This window comes from Molothrus aeneus, chromosome Z, assembly GCF_037042795.1.
Source record: "Molothrus aeneus isolate 106 chromosome Z, BPBGC_Maene_1.0, whole genome shotgun sequence".
NCBI lineage: Eukaryota > Metazoa > Chordata > Aves > Passeriformes > Icteridae > Molothrus > Molothrus aeneus.
Genome location: NC_089680.1, coordinates 38,094,587 through 38,110,612, shown reverse-complemented (window position 1 = coordinate 38,110,612; position 16,026 = coordinate 38,094,587). Strand labels below are relative to the sequence as shown.

Sequence of the window (16,026 nt, the reverse complement as noted above, 5' to 3'; positions counted from 1 at the left end):
TAATACAGTGCGTGGTGTTTCCATGTGTGGCCCCTGCTATGAGATGGGACACGCAGCATAGGATTATGTTCAAAATTGCAGCTTTTTCTCCTGATACCAGCAAAGTCATGCAGTGAGGACTCAATTTTGGCAATCTCCTGGCAAGCAGAAGAAAGGAATACTCCTTAGCATAATTCAGACTCTTGAAGAAATCCAAATGCTTGCCAAGTCAAAAATGTCATAGAATCACAGAATTGTTTAGGTTGGAAAAGAGCCTTGAGATCATTTGAGTTCAACTGTTAACACAGCACTGCCAAATCCAGCACTCATTTATGTCCCCAGGTGTCACATCCACACTTCTCTTTTAACTACTTCCAGGGATGGCAATTCCACCACTTCCCGGGGGTAGCTGGGTCCAATGCTTGACAATCTTTTCCAAGTACTCTCATCCTGTTGCTGGCTGCCCAGGACCCCACCTGGCTACAACCTCCTTTGAGGCAGTTTTAGAGCTGTAAAGTCACCCCTGAGCCTCCTTTTCTCCAGGTTGAGCCCCCAGCTCCCTCAGCTGCTCCTCCGAGGACTGGTTGTCTACAGTCATGGATTCACCTGACACTGACATACATTCAGCAGCTACCTTTTAAGAGCACACTTTCTGCAGTACACACACACACACACCCCCCAGACTCCTCCAGCCGCTCCAGAAAGCGGCATGCTAGTGTCTGGTTATCATTAACACAGCCTCTGAGTAATGCCACATGCTAACAGCCTGTCCTGCTGGTGACTCAGCCCGTGGCTGCAGAATGGGTGCAGGGCACAGATGAAGCCAGCATCAGAGTTCAGAAAACAAACAAGGCATCAAGTGCTGCAGGTTTGGCTTGGAGCCAGCAGCAGCACTCTGCCTTGCCACATGCGCACGTGTGTGTGTGTATTTTCTTCACCTTCCTGCACTAGCTGTCCTTTTGAAGACATCTGAACTCGATTTGGTTTCTTGGTATGTACTAAGGCTATGTTAATCAGCAAGACAAAAACATGCTGCACAGGAGCCATTAATGGCTCTCTTCTTCAGATGTCCCTACAATGGCGTCATGGCAGTTTCTATGAATAATGAATAATCTTATTATCAGACAGAAGGAAGTAGAAGTCTAATCTCCACAAAGCCTCTTTATTTTTAATGGGCAATATGGCTCAGCCAAAGACAAAAAATGGGTGCAGAAACAGACAGGGCTCTGGAAACTCATTGACTAATTAATGGAAAACAAAGTGATCTCCAGTGAAACACTTCCTGTCATCTTAGAAGAGTTAAAGGCATTTGTACCCCTCTAGTTTAAGGATGCTACTAAGCAAAGCCATGTTTTGCAGTTACTACAGACCTGAGTGAACACAAGGACAGCTCTGAGCACAGCAAGTGTCTGAACCAGGACAGACACAAAGACAGGATTTATGGTATTCTGATGTAGCTTGCATAGGAAGGGTTTGATTTGCACTGACTTGCCACCTGCCCATGTGGGAGGTTGCCAAGAATCAAACTCATACACACAAAGCCCCAAGACAGCTAAGGTTCATAATTTCCTCTTCAAGAACTTTCCAGACAAGCTCTTTGCATGGATTCAAAAGAATATGCCACAGGCACTCCAGAAAGCATTATTCAAGCCACATGAAGTTAGTAACTTCAAAATAAAGAACTCTTTACTTTCTTGCCAAAGGCTGAATTTTTTCCAAGCCCAGTAGGTTAACTAAACAAGGTCTTAAGTCCAGGCTGTTCAAGACATCTTCTGTCTTGTATGCATCTAGAGGGTTGTATTACCTAATGTGACCCATTACCTTCAATTAATGAGTTGAGAATTCTCCTGACCACCACCGTTTACCCAGCCTGCAGAAGAACATACCTTATACACATGGGACAGAGGTAAAAGCTCAGACAGCTTCAGATCCCTGACAGACAACTAAAATCCAGTCAGTATGAATTATAAACAACACATATTGCTACACACCTACCAAGGTTTTTCTTATCTCCAGGTTTGTCCTTCTGTGAGATTTAAGTGTCACATTATCACGTTGTTTAACAAAACCATGTGAGAAGATGTTGGATGAGAAGGGCCTGACTGAGCCCAGAGGGGTAAGTCAGTATTAGGGTGCACTCTGTATAGCAGTAATTGCTTCCCTGTACTATGGAAAGAGTGGGTTTGGTTTTGAAGCGCTATTATGAGTGGACTCATAAAATTTTGGAGATTGCCAGTCATAATGAGCAAAAACACTTTAACAGCCAACAGGAAGTCAGACCACCATATTTGAGTCAAACCCAGGATATAATACTTTTATGAACTCTTTGTATTTACATTAGATAAGACTGGTAAGCAGGGAAGACAATCTGAACAGGTTTAGCCATAAAAAAACCTACATAACAGATCAAAACTGAACATCAAGCTTCTGAGATAGCTTTATTTTAAAATAAAGCTTAAAAACTACCTCAATCATATTGAACAGCCACCTCTTCTGTGTGTAATTGCAGGGGTTTTTATTTAGTTTGAACAATTGGTTCACTCACAATGGATGTTGTACTAATGCCTTGAGAGAGTGAAAAAAATAAAATGCAACAAAGACAAAAAAAGAAAATTTAATCTGAGGTCTGTAAAAGTCATGGAATGCATATATTATGTTAGCAACTTATGTCCAGGACTAGAGTTTAATTTTCAACTACATTAACAACAAAATTCCATAAAGTTGTTAATGCCTTCTATGTTACCACTTAGCACGGGGAGAACAATAAAATCAGTCTTCCCTAAGAGTGAAGATTATTTGTCCTAGTTCACGGGAACAATTTCAACAAAAATATAGTAATCCCGAAATGAAGCACTTCTGAATTGATCTTATCACTAATATTTACTGTCCCCTTGCTTTCCTCACTCTTGCCTCTCTGTCCTTAAAAAATACAGAAAAATAAAAAGGAATTTGAAAATTCAATTTGATCTGCTGTTTTGTGTTTATGGGCCCAGACATACCTGATCTGTGTTTAAGGGTCTTTGTTTATTTTAAAATAGGCTTTGCACATCTCATTAGATCAGACATGTTTCATTACAGATTTTTATAAGGCTTATAAATTTAAAAGTATTATAAGCCTTATAAATTTTATAAGGTTTATAATACTTTAAATGTAACTTAATTTAAGTAGCATCTTCTTTTCAAAACACACTTGTCACCGGGCTCATTTTAGACACGGCACACAAGCCAAGTACCATATTAAGTATTCTCTGGCATACTGAACATCATTCTACTTCTTGTCCCAGTATCACCACCCTTACAACTCCTACTGAGAAGTCTTTAACTGTACCAGACAAGCATCCTACAAAAGCCATATGCATAGCAGCCAAGTAAGTATTCAGTACTGGGTAGCTAACACATCTTTTGTTATCACTTAGATGGAAAGAGCATACTTACTGCTACGAAGAGCATGCAGTACATGGAGAATGAAGAATGGCCAGAATAAAATGATAGTCTGGAAAAGAAAAGATCAGGCATCATCAGTTTCCTTTTAAAACATTCAGTCTGCAGTGATACTAATGTATATTATACAAGTGAACTGGTAAATGCAAACATGTCCATACTACTCTTCAAGGAGGCTCCCTAGGGACATCACACAGATTTTGACCAAGAGTACAGACTTCACTACTCAGCAGTTATCCTTTTCCAGAGTTAAGTTGATCTCTACATCAGGCAGTAAGTACTAGACTTTTGACTGAAGTTCGAACAGCAAGGGAACACATCTTAAAGACAAGTGTCCCTTAATAGTTCATCTTGACAAATGCCAGAATACTTTAAATGTATTTACTTCTTAAAAGTCCCTTATAGTCACAGTATATGTATGAATACAAATTACATTAATCACCCCAAAACAATCACTTGCATTTAGTCACCATCAAGAGGCAGTAGTTCACAAATAATATGTAGTAGTTTATATTACATTTGTACACCTTTGTGAAATGTATGATTCATACAGACCCTGATTATTTATTATTGAAAGGTAGGGGGAAAGGCACGAATGCAGTTTACTAGCCAGTCAACTGCAAAATATGACACTCCATCTAATTTGTAGAAGTGATTCGTACTTGGTGATCTCATTGAGAGTGTCAACATTGCCTTCAGCTCCCAAAGACTTGACAACTGACACTGGCAGTCCAGGATTCCTCTGGCCAGGTCCTCCCCTGCACAGCTGGTTTTGTGAGGAGCCACAGATGTAAAAAAAAGGTCATCCACCTCCTCTTCAAGAAAATAACGCAAAATGTAAAGACAATTTTGTCTTAGCAGGGAGATGAAAGAACTGTACTTGGCACTACTTTTTTCCATTTTATGCACAGAGCCTTGTAACAGTGCTGCTCCACAGGCCACCAGCCAGGTTTCAGCCAGGCTTCTGTGCCATTTAACAACCACAGCACTCCCCCCTCAGCAGTTTGGCATACAAAAACATGCCCAGCTTAATGAAGTTTCAAAGCTCTGCAGTCTGACCTCTACCATATCCGCCAGGTCCCTTGTTTTGGGGTGCCTCTGCCAGGCAGAGACCCTGTGGCCAGGGAAACTCTTAGTCAAAGGAAACATTTCCACTCTTTGGACTAGGAGAAACAAAGGCAGCTCTGACATGCAGCAAGATAATGAGGTTAAAGATGCCCTGCTCAAATACCACAAAGGCGGCAATGAAACTGTCTTGTGCACAAGTGAAACTGCAAAACTTCCTGAATTATTTGGCATGTGTAACATTTAGAAACTGCATCAGAAAAAGTCTACACAGGTTTATTCCAGAGGTTTTAGAGCTTTTTGTTTACAGTTGATTTAAAATACTGACAGCAACAGCTTTTGATTTCAGAGGTACTAAATAAGCAGTCTGAAATAAGATGACTTTTGTTTCACCAACTGGTATTTTCCAATTAGCTTCTTAAAAAGAAAAACTTTGACAATGTACTAGCTTCAGATGTTTAAAGTTCAAAAATTAAGACTACACTGTAGCTAGACATCCCTTTTCCACTCTTGTACTCAAACACTTAATATTTCTAGGCAAGAGTCAACTATGAAAACCAACACAACAAACATTGTGAAGAGTCCTGTCCTTCAAACATGTCATCTGAGAATGCAAAGCATGCTGTTCTACAGAAGATACAGAATAAGGAATTATTGGCTCCTGTGATAGTACTCTATCCAATAGCTCTGGGGGTATTCCTCTTGGCCATAAGATGATATTTTCTACAACTATTGAAAGCAACCTGTGGCCAGCTGAAGGAATTTAGAAGACTAGTAAATGATAAAAGGAAAAAATACCATTCCCTAAATTTATTTTGGAATTCCTGTACCCTTTTAAGTGTGTTCTTGACTACTGTATTTTTTGGTTTTGGAATTTATTAGCCTAAGGTACATGAAGAATACCTTGTCCCAAGTTGAATATTACAAACTTTGAATGCATTTCTTATCAGGCATAGATAAGTATGCTGTACATGACTGAAAATATTGTGCTTAGCACATGAAGTATTGCCAGAAATACAACTGGGACAAAGTACTGATCCAACCTGCACATAGTGCAATCCCAAAGAAGTGAAACTTCTTTGGCAATACTGCTGGTCTCTAGATTTCCTTAAGAAAAAGACATTTTAAAAGATCTTAAAATCCTTTCAAAACACTAATATTGACAACAAAAAATTTCCCAACAATTCATCAGCACATAAATAATGTCTTCCCAAAGCCAGCGGAATGTCATGTCTATCAGACCAGCCAAGCACTTGTCTTCTTTGTGATCCTACTGCAAGTGCTGGTTTGCCATGAGCCAGCAATAAAACAGTAGAGACAACTCTCCAATCCCCACCTTTCACCAGTGAAAGAAAGGCTAACTTAGCCCAATAGAATTCACACATCAGATTCCAAAATATCCTTTTCAAAATAGTCTTAGAACAATATCCGGTGAAATTGAAGTATCATGAAATAGAGCTGGCAAGTGCAGTCTTGTTCTGATTGTTTCTGAAATGGCCAATTCTGACATCAAAAAAACAGTTTTTCAGAGTCTTTCACTCCATCAATACCTATCCCACAGATCTCTTCCTATGTCAGAAATATGGCTTCATTTTAACAGGAAAAAAGCACAAGCTTTAATTACTTCCACTTGGACAACACATTATTCCCAAGTTAGAAGAATACCTTAAGTAGTATCATAAAACCAGTTTCAGGTCTCAGTTGAGGTTTAAAGTATACTCCTAGTTTCCAATGTACACAGTAGAGCTGGACATCATAAAAAGGTCTTAAAAGAAGGTATTTTAAGGGCTGTTTTGCTTTCTTGAAACTTAGCTTCGTCATGAATTTCACATAGTTTCCAATAAAGACAAAGACAGTAAAAAAGTAATGACACAAGTAAAGACACAGTAGTTCTTAAAAAGGTTGCCGTAAGATTGACTACAATTTATGACTATGGTTCATTACTGAATGTCTGCATTTTTAAAGAATACCTGGAAAAATAATCAAAGTACAAACAATTCCTACAAGAAGCATATCAGCTGAATGACTTTGTTATTTTAGGCAGGATTTCTAAGCCCAGATAAGCAAGACTAAGAGAGATTGCCTTGGAGGACTTGACACTGACAACCTTCTATTACTTTCCATGCACAAGGCCAGCTTAGCCCAGGGAGCAGAGCCAGCCTGACAGGTTATGTTTCTTCAATTAGTAGAAAAATTGAACACAGTACACAGCACATAAAAGGATCATTTTTCTTGGACTGTGACTTACAAGAAAATGCATGTTTTAAGTAGTAAGTTCTGCTTGGCATTATTTTGTAAAGTACATGCCTTCTTAAGGTAATTACTGACACTGGAACTCAGTAAACAAGCTTAATGTTTTATTTAATATTTTCACATGAACGCTTGAATGTGCAGAAACTTTAAGACAAATGTCAGGGAAATTAACAGCCTGAGAACAGCTAGAGAACAGCTAAACACATTTGCTACAGTGGAGCATTAAATGGTGAGAAATTAAAGTAAATGACAGTAGAAAGAGATATTCCACAAGAAAGGGCATCCTGTGGTGCTTCAATAGACATGTCAGAGGCTGATAAGGAAATCTTCCCAACATAACTACAGAATTATGAAATGATCCCTTAGAGAAAAACAGAAGGCTCAGCAAAACATTATGCACACTCCCATGTCAAAGCAAATAAATACACCCAGCTGGATTAGCCAGCATGTCCTTTCCATCTTCAAGTTCTCTGGATTCTCCCAGTCTGACTCAAAGCTTCCACTGACATTTGTGTTACCCATTCCATGATCTGGAAGGGAATAAATGCCAGAGTGCTGAAGCTCAGCATGCCTGTGTTGAGTAAGCCAACGCTTGTGACACATGCTTGTCAGTGAAATATTTCTAGTATTTCAGTGCCATGGTTTAAAGTTCTAATTCTACACTTAAACACCACATTCTTTAAAGTCAATTTTCTCTGCATTCAACAATCAACTTGTTCTCCCAAGATTCACTCTTTCCTCATGTGCTGGACTTGCACTACTACAACTTACAAGATCAGTGGGAGCAGCAAGTTTTGAGGACTCTGAAATTAAGCCCTTTTGTCATTACTGCAAAGAAAAGTTGAAATAAATACAAAAGCAGTTTATCTACTGAACAAAATCAAGAACTACTCAGAACCCCATGTTCCAAATTTCTCCACTTTTTTCCTTGTCTGACAGTAATTATACCCACACTTTAGTACAAAGCCACACATTTACACAGGAAAACGCTGCTAGAGTCTTTCCAATTCAGCGGTCCTCCTCTGGAATATTTCATTGATAATTTTTTCAAAGGGAGACCTAACATTTACTAGCAAGTATCTTGCACAATTCCATAACCATATCTGGGTGAAGGGTGGTTCCACTCAGCTCTGCTTTATGCAGCAGTAGACAGTGAGGAAGCTGCCAATGTAATGCAATGATATGTAATACACATGATTTGATACTGTGACCATGTTTTTGCAGACCTTCCACTTTTTTCCTTTTGCAGTCTATCACACACAATTAAATTTCCCTGCTTATCCTACTGACATAAACCCAATCCAACAGGTTCTAAGAAGAGATAGGTATTTACCTATTTCTAATCACCTTCCTAACCACCAGCCTTTGAAACAAAGACTGCTGATTGTGCAAGAAACAGGAGCATAAAGTAACTTTTCCTCAAGCTCAGCATCAACATGAAGTAGTTTTAATCAGCAGTAGAGTACTGTAAGGGTTGTCTTAAGTGCTAGATTGACCAGATTCTGAAGCTGGTTAAAAGCAGGATTTTATGGGGGTTTGTTTCTTTACTCTCTGGGAACTGACGAAACTAACTGATGGTACATTCAGGCGTGCAGATATTGTGTAAATTTGATTTGAACAAAAGTATTACACACTGATGGAACAATCTAACAGAGCAATGACTACCTAAACTAGCTATTTCACATCTGACAGCAGAAGTTTGTATCAACAGCTACCAGGGAAATAAACTTGACTGTAAAATAACCAGTACTAAAAAATTTCATACTGTTACTGTTTTTTTCCTTTTAAAATAAGCAGCAATCTACACGTGAACTTCCAATTTATTTTTTTTTTAGCAAAGAGGCAAGCAGTTACCAAATCTTGTCATTTATGCCACACAAAAACATGTACATTTTGAGCTTTCAATATTCCAAAGTCCAACAAAATTCCATGCTGCAATTTCCTCGTGCACATTGCAAAACTATTACAAAACAAGTTATCTTTCAACGGTTCTGATTTTATCATTCCATTTAACTTAATGCACAAAAGGAAAGTTTAACTTTCCATTACATTTCCAGGTAGCCTCTTCCAATAAGGAAGAAAATAAAAATTGTGACTTTGTTTACTTCTCTTAGTAATAATTCCATCTCAGGAAAAGACTAAAAGTGAAAATGGCAGCAAGAGGTACTCAAACCAACATTTCTAAAGAGTAGTAGTTTGCTCTCACATGCACTAGAACACTCCTATTCCATTTATTGTGTCTGCATAACTTACCCACAATACATTTTTGATTGGCAGTAATGTTATTTTTCATAAAGGGAATGAAGACAGAAAATTATAATCTCTATTAAATCAGGGATTTATGTGCTATTCCTTCTTAAAGGGACTACTTTGGGTAAGAAGTGCTTGACAAGTATGCAGGACACATCTTCCAGCAGATTCCTGTAATCTTCAAAGGGGAAAAGGAAAGGAAGCAGTGGGAGAACAGTTAAGGGGATACGTGCTCCTGCAGTACTATGTGCTTGATACAGTTATACACACCCCAAATTTTATCTTATAAGACTTTTTCCTCCTGTTACCTTAGATATAAGTTTTGCAAACCAGTGAAATTCTGTGAATGAGAAGATGCATCTACCTGCTTGGATGGCCACAGCTAGCTTCCAAATAATTTTCATGATGCACTGAACACAAGTATGTATTTTGATTTCAAATGACCTTAAGCAGGATAAGCTACTGAAACAGATTTCATCCCAGCTTAGTCTGAAAACCATTAAAGGGGGAAGGGTTCTAGTTTCAGTCACGAAAATGAATGTTACCTATCACTATTCAAAAGGTCCAATTCACACTAAGGCAAAGGAGATGTAAGCTCAGAAACAAGACCCAGATTGCAGAACTGCATCTCATTTCATTAGAGCATGTTCACTTTCCAGATTCAATTCTCCCTACCACCAGTCAGTTTCTTTTGCAAAGGCAGCTCCTTTTGCTCCCAGATCAAGTACAGCCCCATTTCAACATGCACCAGCAGCCTAGAAACTTCTGAGGGTTAAATATTTAAAGGCTTTTATTCATTATCATGGCTCATTTTTCCTTCCATGTAAAATTATGCATAGTTGCTCTAAGTTCCTTCTCAAACTTCTCAAATATGATTAATAATTTCACTAGGTCTGTAAGTGTTCCCAAACCAACCACATTATATTTTGAATAGTAACGACATAAGGGTGAAAGAAGTGCTTAAGGAAAAAGCTGCACTATCTGAACAGTAGTACATGTGTGGACTTCTACTCCTTTCAAATGACTTGGTATCCAAGCTGCTTCAGTTGTTTTCTGCAGGTTTTTTTTGCATGTACATTTTCAGAAGTGATAACTAGTAAATCAGCCTCTGATGAAAACTCCTATACATGGAAATTTCAGTAGTGTAGAGCATTTCACAGGTTGAAAGCTCCATAAAAGAAATAAGCAGTCCTATATACAACATACCAGTATGCCCCTAGTAAACACATAGTAAGTGTCTGGCATGTCCAATTTCTGATTCATGACACTGATGGAAACTGCCAAATGAGAAGTAATCCATTTAGTTATGCTTGAATCATTAAGTGCACTTTGGTTTTCAACAGAGCTTCAAGAAGTTTCAAAACAGAATATTGGTACATTCTATAAAAGTCAAGTAATTTTAATGCAAAATAATACTTTACTATAGAAATACTCCCCTTACTGACAGGCAGGGAGACAGATAAGGAGAGGGACAGACAGGTCATTTAATAGAAATAGGTTAACTTAAAGTGAATGTTCAGACTCTTGACCTAAGTTTAAAAATTCCAGAGCAAACCAGTTGCTATCTAATGAAACAAGGGAAAACAAAAGCATTCATTTAAATAGAAGTAAATAATACATAAGCCTTGGAAGTTTTGCAAAGGTTTTTTGGACTCATAGTTGTTTTTTGTTTTAACACAGTTATAGTTTTGAAGGGATACACAGAACAGACAACATGAGAGTTTCACAAGTTTGGTTGAACTTCAAACAAAGTTATATGGGTCAGTCCCATACCAGCTGTCTGGCAGGGGCACCCTGCTTCTGGAACTGCTCAGTGATTTATCTGCACTCACAGCTCATGCAGGGCTACAACCAGAGCAGGAGATATGAACAAAGCTGACAAATTCCTGGCACATGATTGGTAAAGGGCACTACCTTGGCAATTGTGTTGAAATAAATTATCAATGTCAAAACAGTCAGCTCTAATTTCCTAAAAAACTTTCTTTGAAGATTACATTTTGAATTTGCAGTGGCAGACTACACACAGCTGGTTTTGAGCACAGTCAGCATAGGAGCAATACATCAACTGAAGCAGGGAACTGTTTTTTCCTTTAGACATCTGAGTTGTAATATGAATCTGTACATCAGTAATACAATTATAATTATGAACCTTGACAGCTGCATTATCCGTTACCATAAACAGAAAACTGACAGACTGAAATTAGAGGGCTACAAATATCCAAAGTTAAGTTTAAGCTAAAAGGAAGTGTTTCACGCACAAACACGTCCTTGCTAGCTGTGCAAGTGTGCTTTTCGGGGACAACAAAGCTCGGACTGCATAGGGTGTCTCTGAAGAAGCAGCCTTCTACAATATGGTGTAATATTTACCACTTCAGGTTCAAAGGTTTAATTTCTATGCATGTGCTTAGTGAGCTGACAAATAATCTAGGAAGGGCAGTTTCCGGGACAGATTCCTGGATCTGCTTTGTCATGAGGCTTTCAGTGTTGCTCCCAACCCAGAACTCTGAACTTTTAGGTCCCACTGCAACATCCATACTCAGCAAAAGAAGCAAAAAAAAGTAATATCTAACAAAAAGTAATATCTAGAAGTTAGTTATTGCATTAATGTGACAAACGCACACTCCTCAGCTAAAATGTAGTACATACTGCTTTCAAGAAAAATTTGTAGTAAATTTGGAAAGCCTAAGCAGGTAGAGGACTGGAGGACAATTATATATAGGGAAAAAAAATATTACACTGTACAAGAATTTGTACTGAGGAGAATTAGTTTGACCATTGTTAAAGCAACAAGATACAACAAACTGTACTGCAAACTGCAACCAAACTTAACGTCCTTAGAAGAGAAGGCCACTATCAACCTGTGTGAATATGCTGGCATTCAGTTCACTTTCTGAATATTCATACCATGCTCTGTTCTTCCTTCATGTTCACCTGTCCCATGAAGGGAAAATGTGGATTTTTGAGAACAATAACTAATGATTTTGTTCTAGCTTCATTCTAAAGCTCTGAAATATTAAAGCATGTTCTCCGAATTGATTAACAACATGACTCAAACTTCAGCTACAAAAGGCCTTAACAACAAATTCCTTATAATACATACTAGAGAAGATAATTACAGAAACCACTTTAAGTGGTTGCCACTGTCAGTATTCATTTGCAGATCACCCACATGTGTTCAGGAACAGAGGTTAAGCAAAACAGAATATGTGTGTACACAAACACTGCACACACACACTCTTAAGTGCTCAGTTAGAAACTTGCCATCACACCTAGAACTATTTGCTTAAAGGGCTAGTCTTCCAAAGGACTGTTTAGACATATTTTCACATCCTTCAGTAGAAAAGATCTGGACTTCCCACTCCCAGCTAGAAGTTAGTTATTGCATTAATGTGACAAACGCACACTCCTCAGCTAAAATGTAGTACATACTGCTTTCAAGAAAAATTTGTAGTAAATTTGGAAAGCCTAAGCAGGTAGAGGACTGGAGGACAATTATATTGTGTTTTAACTAAGGAAGAACATGTTATGCTTACAGCCTCCCATCTGCTACTGTTCTGTGTCTAAGAGCAGGACACTCAAGCACTTTACACTCATGGAATAAAAAGGCTGCTTGGTTTACATGATGAGTATAGAACCCTGCTAAGTAGGGGATCCACTCTCTCATTTTAATGGGCATAGAATAACTAGGGGGGTGAGATGTTTGCTACATGCATCTTCTTGCCCTTGCAGTATTCATTACTCCACTTTCAGAAACAGAAACCTGACCTGCCTCCTTGTATGACACTGAAACTGCATTATTATGGAAGTAGTATCAATATATCAGTTCCAAAATGTGAAATAAGTTTTGGAATTGCATTTCTGAAGACTCAGTTTTATCATATTTTTTAAAAACCCCAAAAACTGGACCCAGCAATTATCCAGGTTTGAAATTCAATCCAGATTTTTCAGCTGCAGTCTTAAAGGACAATAAAATTCCATCACAAGGGGACATCTGGCATTTATAAGATCCAGATCTTATATATGAATGTAACAGAAACCCCTCATTTATGCATCTCAAAAGAAGAACCAAAACAAGCCAGCAATACCTCAAGAGTAGATGTTTTAAGAGACAAGAAGGCCTCCAAATCTACACCTTAAATGAGAGCTCAATAAATAAACCTCAGAGTAAAAGTCAGTGAATTGAAGGTTTCAAGAAATTAAACCATATGTTGACCATTCTCCTTTTAACTCACCATAAGGTACAGCTGGAGAGGTATAAAAACAAAATACAAATTCATTAAAGAAGGTCAGCAATTAGAAAGATCTTTTCCAGCCTCCAGGTCCTCATGCTTAGTAGCAAAGTTCAGCGAGGAGAGGTAGTATCCAGCCACAGAGGATCTTACCAGGATTAGTCAGACAAGCCCATGAGTCCATGAGACACACATCCAGTGGTGCTGAGGAAGGCAGATGATGCCATGATGAGGCTGTTGAGATACCTCTAAAAAGCCATGTGAAGGAGCCAGCGTGTCCTCCCCATGGTTAAAAAATGGATGAGTACTCACAGGGCTTTGTCAAAATTCCACATTAATCAAACATTTAACCCATTCTTGCCAATCACTGTAACAACATCTCCCCAGTCTTCAAGATTATGTGGACATTATAATAATGGGGAGAAGGTAACTCAAAAGATATACTCAAAAGGCTAGAAAATGATCTTTTAGGAGAAATGAGAGAAGCCAGCATATTTATTTTCTGGAATAACTTAAGCCTCTTTATGATGATATTTTATAAAGTTTTTTTAAAAATAGCTTTCACCATCATTGGTATAAAAATACTTATCTCACATTAATCCAAAACTATGAAGAATACCTTTATAACCCAATAACCAGATATCTGAATTGATTCTTAAATTTGTATCCACTTAGTGGATTTGTCTCAGTTAGTCTGTTTCAGAGACTTACATACCCACTATGGCACAACAGAAAAACAGCAAGAGAAGGAAGAAGAGGAATGCATAAAATAAAAGCATTTTGCTTTCAAGGGTTAATGTTGTTAATTCGACACAACATTAGTAAATTTGTGTTTGTCATTCCTTACTGAATACAGACATTGTAAACTTGTTTTTTCCCTACATTATTACTGCAGGAAATGATTTTCAAATGAGAAAATTAAAAGAAGTACAGTCTAAAGCTGGGAAGTTCTAGGGAGGCATCATTTGCATGAGCACTAACTAGTACATTATTACACCCTAGTATATAATCATCCCTGTGAAATTATTCAGCAGACACTGAGTAAGAGTACAGCATACTTCATGGCACAATACTTATTTTTTAACATTTTGTGGATAAAATGTAAATTTAAATAGTATCAGACTCGATGCACCTGACCTTTACACAAGGCTTTAAAATGCAGATTGTACTGCCAAGTTTATAAAATTATATATATATACACACTCACCAACGTGACAGCACAATCCTAAATTAAATTCTAAAAATAATGTAAGCTCTATACAGTACCTTCTACATTGTTTGAAAATTAAATAAGACTAATTCAAATATTCTTTGAATCACACACAACTTGTCAATACCAGAAGCTTGGTTTGGGGGTTCCTTCATAGATTTTGTAGAGTTTTTGTTCAGTTTTGATTCGTTCTTTGCTGGGAAGGCTTAGGGAGCTTTGTTTGATCTTGTTTTAGTTCTTATTTCTTCTAGAAAGAACTTAATAAAACTGGAGAGAAACACCTATCATCATTACTCAGTTCTCAATCGCCTCCAAAAAAAAATCAACAGAATCTTTATTTAAATTTTTAGGTGTAATTTTTTTGAGATTAAATTTTACAACCAAGAGGAAATACTCATTCTTTGCTTAAGATGACAACTAACACTGACCTTTACCAGGTTCAGGTCCATCTAGCCAAGTGTTTCCTGGGTTCCAGATCTTGCTTTCTGGAGATTCCAAATGCTTATCTATGCAAAGGCAACCAATGTTGAATTAGCAATTCCTGACTGCCAAAATGAGTTGGGAGCCACCACTTAATATTGCCACACCATGGTTCAGTACATCCCAATGACAGAGTCAGAAGGCACACTATCACTGTCTTGAAATCTTGAAGCGCGATACATTTCAGCTTAACTGAACAAGTACCTAATAAAGTTGGCTCTTTTCCCCCTCTGCCAAATACTAAAAAATAAGTATATTCCACACTAATCAAGTGTTTGCATACTAGAGGAAAAGAGCAGCTCTTGATGCTCTCCTTTGTTACTCTACTAGACTCTCAAGCCTCACTGTTCACACGCTCATTTCAGACAACCAGCAACTACAGCAAAGTATACTCACCAGAGGAATACTGAAATACTAATTCAGAGCTGCTGCAGAACACCTGTGGTTTCTGCTCAGTCTTTCGGATGCGGGAAAGCTAACAAACAGGACATGTGGCATGGACTGGTTAGAGCAGACAGGTTTGGGAAATACGCCTTAGCTAACAATAACCAAGGGAGAAACCATCATGTGTCCTAGCTACCTACTGCTCCTTGAGAAATTTGGGTATTTTGCCAATCCACTCAAGGCCAGGCCAAGGTATGCAGTGGAAAGCCAGAAGAAAAGGAAGAGGAGCAAAAAATGAAAGCTGCAAAAGCCGAAGAGATTAGAGATTAGTAAACACTGTTCACTCACACCACCACTTTATCACGGTTATAGCCTGGCACACCTACCTATTTTACTGAGGCCTGCTTTGCCTATTTGGAAGGGGAAACAGCCAACTGACTAGTCATTATCTTTACAGGTGCTAAGGAAAGTACCCTAAAGGCAATTCAGCAGCAGTAAATATACCAGTACAATAAAAGTGACATGCTAATTGCAAGCACCAGTGACAACAGAAGACCAAGACTTTGATCTCCCTTCATTTGTAGGCACTAAAACTTGTGCTTCTATATCTAATTTAATTTTCTGTAACTAAAACAAGCCAGGTCAGGCATCTTATATTGAGTTACTGCTCTTAATTTTTATTTAGAAGGAAAACTACATGGCTCTACACAAAACCAGCTGACAGCAAACCTAGCA

The 16,026-nt window shown here is 38.1% G+C and overlaps 1 protein-coding gene across 2 annotated transcripts in view; it reads right to left on the bottom strand.

The window, feature by feature from the left end:
- The window catches only part of PLPP1 (phospholipid phosphatase 1), a 63,443-nt gene that overhangs the window by 10,965 nt on the left and 36,452 nt on the right, over positions 1-16,026 (bottom strand). For both annotated transcript variants that reach the window (XM_066568962.1, XM_066568963.1), the window contains exon 4: positions 3,415-3,472. In XM_066568962.1, coding sequence (XP_066425059.1) covers positions 3,415-3,472 — 58 coding nt within the window. The remainder of the gene's footprint in view (positions 1-3,414; positions 3,473-16,026) is intronic.